The 14,914-nt window shown below is 32.8% G+C and overlaps 1 protein-coding gene across 1 annotated transcript; it reads right to left on the reverse strand.

Annotated features, from left to right (window-relative positions):
• Positions 1–3,493: 3,493 nt before the first annotated feature.
• LOC133882927 (gamma-glutamyl peptidase 5-like) lies at positions 3,494–9,116 on the reverse strand. The gene is made up of 4 exons (XM_062322166.1): positions 8,613–9,116; positions 4,720–4,872; positions 3,954–4,121; positions 3,494–3,837 (listed from the first exon to the last, which is right to left on the reverse strand). Exons 1-4 carry the CDS (start codon positions 8,919–8,921, stop codon positions 3,736–3,738), a joined length of 732 nt encoding a protein of 243 aa, XP_062178150.1. The 5' UTR covers positions 8,922–9,116; the 3' UTR covers positions 3,494–3,735.
• Positions 9,117–14,914: the final 5,798 nt, after the last annotated feature.

Consider the following 14,914-nt stretch of genomic DNA (forward strand, 5'->3'; position numbering starts at 1 on the left):
GATGTAGATCTACGTGTGCATCTAATAGTTTTGGAGAAATGATCCATACACTCATTTCTCACAACAGCTCCACAACAAGCTGACGTGACTGGTAATATTTTATTATTTTTTTACAAAAAGAAATGAAAACAAAACAAAAAAATAATAAAATATTACCAGCCACGTTAGCTTGTTGTGGGGATGATGTGAGAAATAAGTGTATGGATCATTTCTCATAGTTTTGAGGGACGATAGGAACTACTTTGTTTCTTTCTCTTATAATAGTCCACGTGATATAGTAGGATGTGGCTTTAAATTATTGATAGATCAAAATTTAAAAATTAAATATTTCTTTCATCTTCTTATTTATTATTTATTAGAGGTTAAATACCTCATTGATATATGAGTTTTAAGCGTGTTTAAATTTAGTACCTGAGTTTTCATTTGTATCATAAGTGGTAACTGAATTAGGGGTAAAAACCTATTTGGTACCTCTGTTAGATTTTCCGTTCAAATTTGAACAGACACTCCAGAGCGGCCAAGGGGGTGGCTCAGTCACCTCTCTTATTTCTTTCTTTTTTTTTAAAAAAAAAAATATTTTATTATTTTTTAAAGATTTTTATTGGTTGACACGTAGCACTATATAAAAAATATAAAATAAAAAAATAAAAATCTTTAAAAAATAATAAAATAATTTAAAGAGAGAAAAAAAAAAAGAAAAAAAAAAGGGTGACTGAACCACCCCCTTGGCCGGTTTGGAGTGTCCGTTAAAATTTGAACGAAAAATCTAACAGAGGTACCAAATGAATTTTTACCCAACTCATGTATCACTTATGATACAAACGAAAACTCAAGTACTAAATTTAAAAACGCTTAAAACTCAGATACTAATAAAGTATTTAACCCTATTTATTATCTCTTCCCCACGTAGTCCTTCCTTTCGATATCAAACATAAATTTAGTCAAATAAGAAAAAAAGACACAGAAATATATTCATAATCTTTCAATTAACATGATCAACCTTTCCCTTCTCTCTCTTCCATCTTTAGCATATCTTCCACGTTTTAATAGAAATTCAAATTCAAATTCAAATTCAAATATAAATAATTCAGTAAACTAGTCAAACTTATTAAATTTTGGAGAGGTTTTTCATATTCTTCTTTCCTTTTTCTTCGGCAATTTTATTAATACCCTTCAAATTCAAACCAAAAAGAAACTTTCTATATTTTACTTGTTTAGGGTTAAATATGTTTTTGCCTCGTTTGGTTTAAAGACTTTATTTTTTACTTCTTGTGGTTCATTTCATATCGTAAATGTACCTCGTTTATGACTAGAGACGGAAGGATCTGGCTTCTGTACTGTTAAAAAAAGTACCGCATGGATGCTGTTAAAAAAATGAATGGACCAGATTAAAGAGCAGCAACGGACGTTGTGGATGTAAGGAATAACAAGTAGCACTTGACGCCGTTTGTTTTGAAGAGAAAAAAAAAGTTTGGTTTTGTTTATTCATCCTCTGATCCTGTCTGCGTACCAGTTTTCGTTTTTATTCAAGTAACTGTGTACCAGCTTCAAGGGAAGGGAAAAACTACGTTTTTGAGTGGACTAGATTCTTGTAAGGAAGGCAATGTTCGTGGTAGTTCAGGGCTGGAAACAGTTGGGAATAGGATGTTTTTGAGGGAAGGTACTGGGAAGGTGGGTTGACGTATTGTGGATGAATATGAACCAATTTCTTTCTCTTTAAGGTCCAACCGGCGGCCAGATGCCCAACATAAGTGAAAGTTGCAAATAAGCATGGTGGGGAGCTTTGCTGAGAGATTCCAACAGCTTCAAATGACGAACATGCAAGAAATCCAACAAATTCAAGAACCAAATTATCTCTAGAAGTGTAAACCAGTAGTTCCAAGTCCACGCCAAGAACCAGAAGACCAATAATACAAGGAAGGGGAAGAATTTTATTTATTTATTTATTTTTTTTTTTTTTTATTTTTTAATTTTTGAGTAGGAAGGGGAAAAATTTGAAGAGACCTAGTTGCGAACGAGTCAGCACAGAGTCAGAACTCGATCCTGTTCCAACTCATTGCATGCATGCAGAAGCGGGTTGCAAAATTAAAGAGTGCGCAGAAGCTGATCTACTAAAAAACGTAGTTTTCCCTTCCCTTGAAGCTGGTACGCAAGAGCCAAAGATGATGAAGGTGCAAAACCAAAACTTTTTTCTCTTCAAAACAAACGGCGTTAAGTGCTACTTGTTATTCCTTACATCTACGACGTCTGTTGCTGCTCTTTAATCTGGTCCATTCATTTTTTTAACAGTACCTATGCTGTACTTTTTTTAACAGCATAGAAACCGGATCCGAGATGGAAATGATACCTCTGTCCAACTTCTGTCCAAAAATTGATAGAAGTTCATGTCAACACCTCTAAGAAGCTAACACGTATCCTATGCTTAATTAAAAAAAAAAAAAAAAAAAAAAACTAAAAATAATAATAATAAAAATTAAAAAAAAAAAGAGAAAAAGAAAAGAGGGGGTGGCTCGAGCCACCCTTTTAGACAAAATGAAGGTAACTGAGCCACTCTCATGACTGGTTTGAGGGTGGCTGAACCATCCCAAAGAGCAAAATAGGGGTGGCCGAAACCACCACCAAGAGCGAAGTTCCTTGGGGTGGCCGAAACTTTTTTTTTTTTTTTTTTTTTCTTCTTTTTAGCCTTGTGGAGGTGGCCGATCCCACCCCAGGCCAAATGGAGGTGGTCGAGCCTTGGGGGTGGTTTCGGCCACCCCCATTTTGCTCTTTAGGGGTGGCCGAACCACCATGAACCGGCCATGGGGATGGCTTCCTCCTTTTCATTTTTTCGAAAAAAAAAATTAAATTTTTTCTTTTTTAAGAGTTAATTTTTTTTTTTGAAGTTTTTATTATTTTTAGTTTTTAGTTTTTATTTAGGTATATGACATGTGTCAGTTTTTTAGAAGTTTTGATTTGAATTTCCTTCGATTTTTGGATGAAAATTGGATGGGCATACCATCTCCGTCTTTAACCATAAACAATGTACTATCTACGATACGAAATGAACTACAGAAAGCAAAAAATAAAATCTTTAAACCACATAGGAGTCGAACTTATTTAACCCTATATTTTATTTTGCAAGTGAAACCCTTCTCAACATGATGAAGTTTACCAATTTTTGTATGCATATATTAGTGAAAGTATTTATAAATCTATACATAGTATATATAGACGACCTTCAAATTTATTTTGAATTAATGGAGTCAAATGGTTTATTCCTTGAAAGTTTTTAATAGAAGAAATATTCTAATTCATATTTTCACTCTACATTCTTAAATTGCCGTAGCGTTATCTTTTGGCAAACGATTTTGCGCAACGTAAAAGTTAATTTTTTTTTTTTTATTAACTGAAAATATTTTTAAATTTATCAATATTTTACACCACGCAAAACATTCAATTAATAGAAAAAAAAAATATTTTACGCCGAAATAAACCGGGATACGACACATCACCATGAAATAAAACAAGTTGAATTGACAAAACCTTAGTAATTTATTTGACATGATTCATCATATCTTAGAATGCCACATCAAAACAGCTAAACGTGCCTATCACACTTGTCTATCTCTCTTCTTCTACTTCCAATACTTCATATTTACAGTTTTCTTTTATTCTAAATTGTTAGAATATATATTATATTCAGAATATATTCTAAATACATTCAGAATATAATATTATTGATTTATCACCACAAATTCACCATCCACCCTTGAGAAAGCTAATGCACAGTTTCTTCCATGCCTCTCTGTCTGGCTCAAGTGCCCCCACCTTCGCTTTTACCTCCTCAGCATAAGACTCCTGCATATATATATATATGGATGTATATTGATCAAAATGTTCAAGCTTTTAACAAGTAATCTTGACCACTCAATTGCTGACCCTAATGATGAGAGTTGATCGGACGGAGGACATACCATGATCATATCGAGCTGGAGGAGGCGGTCAATAAGGTGCAGGAGAATGTCTTTGGTGTACTCGGGGTGACCTTGGATGCCCATAATATGGTCCCCATACCTAAACATCTCAATTCCAGTCTTGTCGGACCATGCAATCACCTCAGCCTTAGGAGGAAGTTCTCTGACCTGATATGTTACACCAAGCAAAATACCATCAATTTCAGGTTGTGATTAGCATAAACAGGTTCGGATAGCTAGGTCAAACGCCGCTTTTGGGTCTAAATAGGTCAAACGTGTCGACCCATTTGTGACCTGATTATTAAACAGGTCAAGCGGGTCTTGTTACGGTCAAAAAGTTTGGGCCGTTTAACTAAACGGGTCGTGTTCGGGTTGACCGTTAACGGGTTGTTAGGTCAAGCAAGTTGTCCTAAACCCGACCCGCCAATCCGAATTGCTAGCCCTGCTTGTATTATTTAATAGATTATTATAACTAGCTATATAACTTGATGATAAGACAATATTGATTAAATGATTAAATTTATCTCTTCTTATCAACTTAAGCTTTTGGGATAAGTGGTAAATTAATATAGCATCAAAACCAAATGTCATGATTAAAATATTAATTAAATGATTAAATTTACATCTTCCTATTAATTTATGCTTTTGAGATAAGTGATAATTTAATAGCCACATTATCTTAATTATATGACAATCGTATAACAGTCTACTAAATAACATTACTACGTGATTTAGTGTTACCAAATTCATTTATCAATAAAAATACCTCGTCTCGATGGCATTCAATCAGTGAGAGAGTTGGTGGAATTTTCAGAGATGAAAAGAGCTTTGAGGATGATGATAAATGGATGGTTGTAACTCCAATGTCCCAGCCTGACATGTTCCGGCCTGTCTTTCCTCCCAATGCTCGGCCTAGTATCTGATCAAAAAACCATCAATCATATGTGTTTCATTTGGATGCTCAAGAACAAGAACATGATTTTGCCTAAACAATATTGGACTCCACTATGCGTGATGGAGCACTTGTTGTCGTATATGCAAAAAAGGCGACCAATTAGATTGTACTAGGCAACAAACAATCTTTTACCTACAGGAACACCAACAAGAGAACTTTATCCTATCCTTAAAACAAAAAAAGAGCAATCATTCATGGGTTGGAAATTAGTTGAAGAATCAAAGTTATAGGAGTTGAATACTGTATAAGTACAGTTGAAGGCTATCATTTAATCACAGTTAAATATTGTAACCTAGTTACAGTTGAATATATTTTATCATCTAATCACAGTTAAAAACGATAATCTAATTATAGTTAAAATTTATTTATATTATCTGATTCGCATACAAATAGAAATCTCTTATATGGTAAACATTATTAAAAGAAATAAGATTAAAATGTAACTTTTTAAGCTTTATGATCACGTGGACGTAAGTCATAGACCAAATCGCATAACTAATTTTTTATACCTATTTTTATATTCCTCATTATATTATCTTTCAGAAAGTAAGCTAACGTGTGCATGTAGCAGCGTCAAGCACCCTCTTAGTGCGCCAAGAATGGAGGACAGTATAAGGACGTCTCACCTTTGGAAAAATTAGGGTGGCATGGGTAGCCCTGATAAGCAATTGTCCTGCATGCACAATAATACTGAAAGGGAAAGAGATAGATTTTGACTTGCCGCCCACCAACAACTAATTAATTAGTGACGCCCGCGGAATGGGAGATGGACAGAGATCTTCGTCAAATTTTTTTGCTTGAATTATTAGCAATTCGAACAGTAAATGTGAAAGTGTTTTTATGAGACTTACTTATCCAAACAATTTATCTTATATTTGCTGTCCAAATTACTAATAATCCAAATATTAAATTGCTGAAGATTTGGATCCGGGCCAAACATATATGATCTTGTCCACAATGGGGCAACGAGGATAATATATTTTTAAGTTTCGAGTCAATTATTTGATTGATATATGGGCTAAATGATTCATCCAATATATAAATATATAGGCTAAATTTATGCACAACTCGCCGCTGTGTGCCTCCCTTATGGGGAAGGTGATGTGATTATTCACCTACAAAGCCACCTACCCCAAGAATGCCAGCAAACTAATATTTAAAAAAATAAAAAGTAGGGGTTGAGATAAGCATGCCACTTCTATAAAGTATCAAAATCTTTAAGCAACTAACTTATTTTAAACGTGGCAATAACTCGACCAACAATATTTAACCAGAAGCCTTAAACAATGTGAAAAAGTCCATATAAGATTCAGCTATTCGAGTTAAATTTTAAACAGCTAATTGATGTGAATCCTGATCTGGATAAAAATGAGTAAATTGGGTACGAGCAGAGTATAAAGGCCACAATGGCTAATCTATCCATATCGTCCCTATGTCCAACAACTGCTAATCGACACCACATAGTAACTACTCTCCAGCCCACCCACACTTGTCCGATTCCAATGATGGAAAAATGTGAGGCCGGAAGTTATCTTAATAAATTATTGTATAACTGAAATAACGTGACGTCCCCATGTCCAGCAACCGAGAACCGACACCACATGATAACTACTCTTCTACTCACACTTGTTCAATCCCAATGATAGAAAAATGTGAGGCGAGAAATTATCTTAATAAATTATTGTACAATTGAAATAACGTGACGTCCCCATGTCCAGCAACCGAGAACCGACACCACATGATAACTACTCTTCCGCTCACACTTGTTCAATCCCAATGATAAAAAAATGTGAGGCGGGAAGTCATCTTAATAAATTATTGTATAACTGAAATAACATGACAATAAAAATAGCCTATCGCCAAAGGTAATAGACTAATAGGACCAGACTTCCAACTTTTTTGGAGCCTTTATTCAAAGCCACGTGTGCAGGAGCAGGACCATTTTGCAACTGCCCCCACACACGGTACAACTCTTTACCAAATACAACCGTTTATGGTCCCCAATGAGGTTGGTAACGTACAAGTGTTATTCCATGGACCACTCACACATAAACTTCTGTGTGATGGACCACACTCCAACCCGCCTCCTCATTTTTTTTTTTCGGTTCACGTTCACGTTTTTCACGCTCGCCAAAACCAAACATGAATGACTCCCGACATAAATTTCCTATAAATTAATTTATAAGAAATTGTTTACAAATCTATATAAAAAAAAAATTCCTAAAAGCTGTGGCGGACCTACGTAAAGGTCAGGGCCTGACCCCCTCCAAACCCTAAAATTTTTGCCTAATTGTTCTTTTAAAAAATAATTAATTAATTTTTTTTTTTTTTTTTTTTTATTTTTTAAGTTTTGCCTCCCAATTTTTTTATTTTTTTTTTTTTTTTTTTTAATTTAGGCCTCTAATATTCACAAGGCTGGGTCCGCCACGGCCTAAAAGTGCCATGTTTTTAAGACGAGCTCACAAGCCTCCTACTAACCAGTTTTGAGATAATTTTTGTCTTTCACTCCTTAAAAAATAATAATTTTATTTAGTAAATTGATATATAATTGACATACAATTCAATAATGTGAAACTAAAAATCAAATATTATATTATTAACACTTTGTTAGAAAGAAAAAAAGATTAAAAAAAAATATAAAATTGATTTTAAAATGGGGAGTGATCCTTACACTCACACTACACAACAATGGCACAATGGAATGGAGTCTATGTGTGCTAAATGAGACGTGTTGTCTTATACATCATCATTTTCTCACTTTTCAAAATAACCGTTAAATATGCTCGACTCAACAAAAACAATAGACTTACTCTTGAAAAATATAATAAAAACAGAAGATGCTTGTAAAGTAGAGGCTGATAGATCTTTCCCTTTCTTAGGGCTTGTTTGAATCTGTAATTTTATTTTATTTTTTTTATTCCACTATTTTTTACTATATTCAAAATCATAAATACCGAAAAAAAAATTGTGTTTTAAAATTATATTTGAATGGTTTAAAAATTCTGAGACAAAATTAAAAAAAAGTTAAATAAATCTTTAGTAGAATTTAAATTTCAAAAATCAACTCAAACATACTTTTCAAAAATAATAAAATATAATAAAAAATCGTAAGTTACCCAAACATGCTCTATATATATATATATATATATTTTATTGAACCTAAAAGTATGGTTGTACTTGCATCATGAAGAATGGAAAAGAACGTTTAACAAAAACCAATAAATTTGACTGATGACGTCGATGCCCTTAAGACAAGTGGTCAATTTGGAGTAATTAAATCATATTTCCAGCTGCAAACAGCATTTTACATTCCTACTTCCTTCATTGTCTCACCATCTCCTATTATAACTTCCATGGTAAAAATAAAAAATAAAAAATAAATTAAATTAAATTAAAAAAGTGGCTTTACTTGGTCAGAAGAAAGATACAAAAACTGAAAATGAAATTATCATTTTCCTAAAAAATAAAACCCTTTTAACCTTTTGAGAAAGGTGTCAATGCGGCATCCACCGGTTTCTACTGCAACACACATGGCGGAGGGTGGAAAATCCCCGAGCAGAAAAGAAAAGCTCAAGCATTTCTCTCTATTTTTGTAATTTTTAATCGCATTTTCCAACGATGAAAGCTAATTTAATGTGATTTACAGATAACACAAGCAACGCCATTGAAGTATTAGTAGTAAATTTAAGAAATAAAAGGAATACCTGGTGTCCAAAGCAAATACCCAGGACTTTTTTCTTCATGTCGTCCAATTTCTTCAACAGATTCAACAGCTTGCAGATCCAAACGTCGTTCCCATGCGCATCATTGCAGCTTCCGGTGATGACAAACCCATCAAAGAGGGCGATCTCGTCGTCGTCCGGTAGCTCCCCGGACGCCACGCGGTAGACGTCCCAACTCTCGCCTTCCTCGGCCAGCATTCTCACGAACACCCCGAAGTACCCTCCGTACATCTTCTTCACGTACTCAGAGTCCTCCGCGCACAGAAGAACACAAAACCTCTTCCCACCCATTTCCTCAACTTCTCTCGACCTCTCTCCTCTCCAATGGGGGTTCAATTTCACACAGAATACCAAAGAGATTGTTCCTCTCTCTCTCTAAATTGGCCAAATTTAGAGAGAGAAAGAGGAGGGTGGGGGAGACGATGAATTGATGATCCTCCTCTTTGTTTTTTTGTTTAGTTTTGTGCTTGCTTGTACTCTCACAGGGACAACATAGAAGTTGCTTATAAAGTGGTGGGTTTAAGAAAGGGCCATGCTTTGTTGCCTAATTTACATTTTCTGTCCTCCCTCCTCTGTTCTTTCATCACCAAGTTTTTTTGCCTTTGCTTTCATCTCATTAATTTTGGAGAAACCTATTTATTTAGTAGATTCTTATAAGATTCTTATATAATTTAGAATAGTGTGACAATAAAAATAAGTTTTTGATTTTTTTTTAAAAGGAAATTTACGAGTTTTTGCTGATTCAAAAGTTGATTTTTATTGTCCCGATATTCAGTTGTATAGTAATTAATTTTTACTGTCATATCATTCAGTTGCATAGCAGTCCTATAACAATATACTAAAAACCAATAAAATTTAGATTTTAGTTTTTTATCAAGTTGGCTATAGTAATTGATGAATCTAACCGGGATGATGGCAGTATTAAGAGATGTACGTTACGTCAAAAACCATACAAGTTTCCCACTTTTCAAAGAAACTGTGGCCAAAGTGGGAAACTAAATGCCAATCATCTTTATATTTATAGTATTTTGCATTTACTTTGCCTATTTGTTTTTTTTGGAATGTTAAAGTTCCTCCGCTCATCCCTCGTCACCTTCTTTTCTTTAAAAGAATTGATTTTTATTAAAAAGTTGTCTCTAATGTTACATCAGAAACAACTTTTTAATAAAAATCAATTTTTTTATTATAAAAAGGTGATAAGGGGAATGATGGAAGAATGTGTAGAAGAGCTCTTATTTTTTTTGTGTGATTTGATTATGGGAAAAAAAGAGATTAGCATTCCTTTCTTAGCCTTTGACACTTCTAAACGAATATTTCAATTTTAAAAGGAATTATTTTAATGTTTGTGAAAATTATATGGAGGTATTTTTCGTTTTTTATTTTTAAAACAAAAAATTTTAAGAGAAACTTCACTTACCTTACGAAGTATCAATATTTTTATAAGAAAAATGATCCCTACACTTATTTCTCACAACAGCCCCACAATAAGCTGATGTGGCTCGTAATATTTTATTACTTTTTTTGTTTTGTTTTGTTTTCTTTTTGTAAAAAAATAATAAAATACTACCAACCACGTCAGCTTGTTATGTGACTGTTGTGAGAAATGAGTGTAGGAATCATTTCTCTTTTTATAATCACAACATTAAACTTTTAAGTTTTACAATGGAGGTATCCCAATAATTTTTCCTTTTTAATTTCATCATTTTTTTTTTATTAAAATGCCCCGTTTTTTAAAAAATAAAAATAAATTGGACTGACCCACATCGTGGCTGTGGATCTGGACAGCCCTAGGCAACGGCATGTGTCACCATAATTTTCATTTTTTTTTTTTTTAAATGGGTATTTTAGCTTTAAAAAAAATGGGTGGGGGGTTGTTGGAAGTAGGGGGTTGAAGTTAAAATCACACCGATTGCAAAATTCCTGGTACATTAGGGGTAAGTAAAGTTTCTTCAAAACGTTAAAAAAAACCCAAAACATTTACCAAATGTATTGGGATTCACATAAATTATGTCCCGAATTTCTATTAATTCGGATATGTAATGTGAGAGGCTTCATATGGAACTTACCTGTCTAGGAAAGTGGTCAAATAGCTCAAAATTTATTTGGACATATAGGTTCCATATGAGGTGTCTCACATTACATGTCTAATTTGAGCAAGTAATTACTGTGAATCTTTATCCTCACAAAACACTTTAAATTATTTTCACCTTTATGTCATGTAAGAACATCTTTTTTCAAACAAAAAAACAAACATTTCTTCTTAAAAGCATTAACAAACACAGCAACGATATGTATCTCTTTTGATTTATAGTGTGTTTGGCCTCATGGTTTCTCAGGCTAACAGCCCATTTTTAATTCATTTGAAAATGTGGAAAAATCACTTGATTTCGCACTGCAGGCAATGGGTGTGTTGTTAAAGAACGCATAATATTAAAGGCTTAATCACAATTTTACTAAAATTCCTAACTACATTTTTAAAAAATTTATTTTTATTTTTATTATTTTTTTTAAAGGAAAAAAATTATTTTTATTAACTGTATTTTGATACCCTAAACCAAGCCAACATTTATATTGAAAAATATACAAAGTTAATTGCCGAATATTTATGATGGTCATGAAGGGAAGAAAAAAACGACAAAAAAAGAAATAGAGATATATCACAGAGGATAAGAAGGCAATGATCCTGGTTTTTGATTTATTTCTTATTTTATTTCCATGAAGTATTAGAACCAACTGCCCACTATTTATTTATTTATTTTAATTGTACCCAACTGTCCACTTAGCAAAAATTTGAATGAATCATATAATTCAATATTATTTAATTTTCCATGATATTGTCAAATTTTTTTTTAGCAGGCATGATAAAGTAGCAGCAAGTGTGGGTTGATGTAGTGCTTATTTATTGATCATCACGTTGGCAGGTCCTATTATGCCATTGGCCAACATATTGGTAGTATCAATTCTTGAATTGTTACCAAAAATAATAATAATAAATAATTCAGATTTAGGATGAATCACTATTAAATTTTTATTTGAAAATCGATCATGTCAAATTTGAGGAATAGAAAGGATATGAGTATTGCATATAACATTAGTTATTCCTTAAATATTAAACTGCATAGTAGAATAATCGGATATTTCACGTAGCAATACTACATAATTCTTTGATTCACACAACAAAAAATTGCATGCATGTATCTTTTTTTTTTTTTTTATTATTATTTCTCTCTTTTATTCTGTTTAAAAAATTTTATTTTTTATTTTATTTTTTATTTTTTATACAGTAAAAATTATTAATCATATATATATATATATATATATATATAAGTGTTTAACCCTTTGATCCCTACTCATATGATCACATTGGGTCATAGATAAACATTTTAAAAATATTCAAATTTGTTTTTCATGAAATATCTCTTTCTTCAAAAAGTGTAAAGCTCCATGTAATATATAGTTCACAAATAACATATTCAATTCATAAGGCCCAAAGTCATGAGTAAATCATGCATAGCAGTTTAAGACATGTAAAACATTTCAACAAAGCTTTGCTAAGATATTTTACTTACAACTTTTGTCATTTTTCGATTTTACCCTCGTCTCGTTTGCGACCATGTTTCCTATGCGGTCTACATACACATTACATCTAACGGTCAAATTCTAACCTATCCTAAAGCCCTAAGACTTTCGTTGAACCCTTAAAACCTTTAAATTATGGTCTTGCCCGTAAAACCCTATATTTATAAAGCTACCTAGATTTGGTCAATCAAGAATCGACAGAGAAGTGTTTGTCCAGCCAGACTAGAAGGCCGGCCATCGACCGAAGGATCAAACGAGGCTCTTGGATAGGTTCTTTCTAACATCTCGATTGATCGAAGTATTGATTGAGGCCCTCAGGTTGTCTTTGACTCGAGCTCATTCGATCGAAGGGGTTCTAGTAGCGTTTTGAAAGTCTAAAAATTACCCCCAAAACTCCACATTGTTCACACTAGGTAGTACATAAAGGTCTTCTACTACTTTAACACCATCAAAACAACCGTTTAAAACCATCCAAAAACTCCAAACTTCAAATTTTAGAACAAAACCTTAGTTTTTATAAAAACCTCAATTTTCAAATACTTTTCATACTAATTTATTTTGGGCAGCATAACAACTTCTTTAAACATCTTCTCTCAAGGCCATGCAAGTCCTTTACTCACACTTAAACCCGGTCGACCAAGCCATCAGTATTCACAATAAATGCGGGTTGATTCGGGTCAGACGAGTTAAATTACAATTTAATTCATCGTTTGACACATAGCTCGATTGACTAGGGTCTAAGTTCAGTCGACTGAAATTGCCATATTGATTCGGGTTGATTCGGGTCAAACAAGCCAAATTACCATCCAATAAAGTTTTGTAAAAAGTCCATTTAAGAAGTAGGTGAATTATGATGTGGTGTAGAGGTAGGGTGTGGAGGGAGTGTAGCGTAGTCCATATTCACCTCCAATTCAAGTTGCACATCATAAGGGCACAATGGACAGGCTGGCACAAATTATTAAATCAAATTATTGAAAACCAAATACCACATCTTCCTCTTTTGTTTGCTTTTCTCTCTCTTTTTGTTTTCCCTCTGGAGATGAGTAAGTAACAGCGTATTGCTTTGTTGAGAAGTAACATGTTACTTTGAGATCCAATGTGCCGTGTTAGGGTGGAATTGGAATCTTTCCAAATTAAGTTGTTCAAATTTCATTGAAATTGAACACTTTCGAGTAAGGGTAATAATTTTTTATACGATCTGCGAACCGAACACAAATTCAATACGAAATTAAAGAGTTAGAGTTGAGGAGTCCGACGGTCGGTTTAGAATTGACCTATATTGTTTAATACACATGTTTCAACATGACTCGAACCCAGTAAGTGATATAATGACAATCAATTTTTGACATAAGGCGTAAACTCGACATGAATCCAATACAAAATTAAGGATTTAGGGTTGAAATGAATGACTCATTTAATTAAATTGGTCGAATTAAAGTTGATGAAACACCACAATCAATTCCAACACATAGGGTATGCGTATGACTCATCAAAATGATAGTGTCTTTCCCTTCTTTCAACTTTAATTTTCCGATCAATTCCAACACATAGGGAATGAGTATGACTCATCAAAATGATAGCGTCTTTCCCTTCTTTCAACTTTTCCAACACTTTTTAGGACCTAATTCTGGTGCATAACCTTTAATTCATTGTTTGGGAATTGACATGTAATATATTCTTGGGGACAAAGGAGTCTCTTGGCTTAGTGGCAGTCGATCGAGTCGGTTCTTTGATGCTACCAAAATATATCTTGTTTGTAGATAGTATAAATATTGAGAAAAGGGTGATCTTCCACCAGCTTTTTGACTAATTACTTTTTCTTTGTTTCTTTTCTTTAAAAAAAAAAACAAAACCAAGACCAAATTACCTTTTGTGTACTCTTCAAAGGCTTAAACATTTCCTTCCTCTCACATTATTTGTCTACATTAAAAAGAAAAAAATGTTTTGTATAAGGAGATCTCACATATTAAATTATAATTTATTTCAAAAGTTTAAGTTAATAAAAAAATTATAATTAGTTAATCAGCACTTTAACATCCTCTTTTACATCTGGGTTCAAACTCCATTTTAATAAGGCCAAATACGTTAAATATTTTAATTAAATAGGGTGTAAATTGATGGAGTCAGGGTTCAAATTTATGATTTTTGGCTTTGATACTATATTAAACTGTAATATCATTGTCTATTCCAAAAGCTTAAACTAATAGAAATGATTTTGAAAGAGTTGGATTTGTCAATTTCATAACGGAAGCTATATGAAATGTGAACTATTCCCTTAAAAATATATATATATCATGAATTAGTATGTGTGAACCTTATGCAACACCTATGAAACCATGCAGAATGGTCCCCCAATATTTTTATTTATTAATGTGCCTCGTCATTTAGATTTATAAAAAAGTTTCCACAAATTTTAAATTTATGTCGAGCATTGGTGAAAACTTGGAAGTCAAAAATTTATTATCTGGTTGATAGATTGAGACTAGTCTTGACTAAGATGTGCACTTTATTAAGACAAAACTTCAACATAAAATCAAGGATGACATTCTTAAAAATTTGGGAAAACTTTATTTATAATTCGTGATGTTTTATTACTTTTGCAATTAAGTACTCAAACTTTAAAATGTATCAATTTATAGTATCAATATTTTTTTTTTCAATTTAAACCCTATGTTAGAATTTTCTGTTTAATCCTATTAAAATTC

The sequence above is a fragment of the Alnus glutinosa genome, chromosome 11 (genome assembly GCF_958979055.1).
Source record: "Alnus glutinosa chromosome 11, dhAlnGlut1.1, whole genome shotgun sequence".
In the NCBI taxonomy this organism is placed as follows: domain Eukaryota; kingdom Viridiplantae; phylum Streptophyta; class Magnoliopsida; order Fagales; family Betulaceae; genus Alnus; species Alnus glutinosa.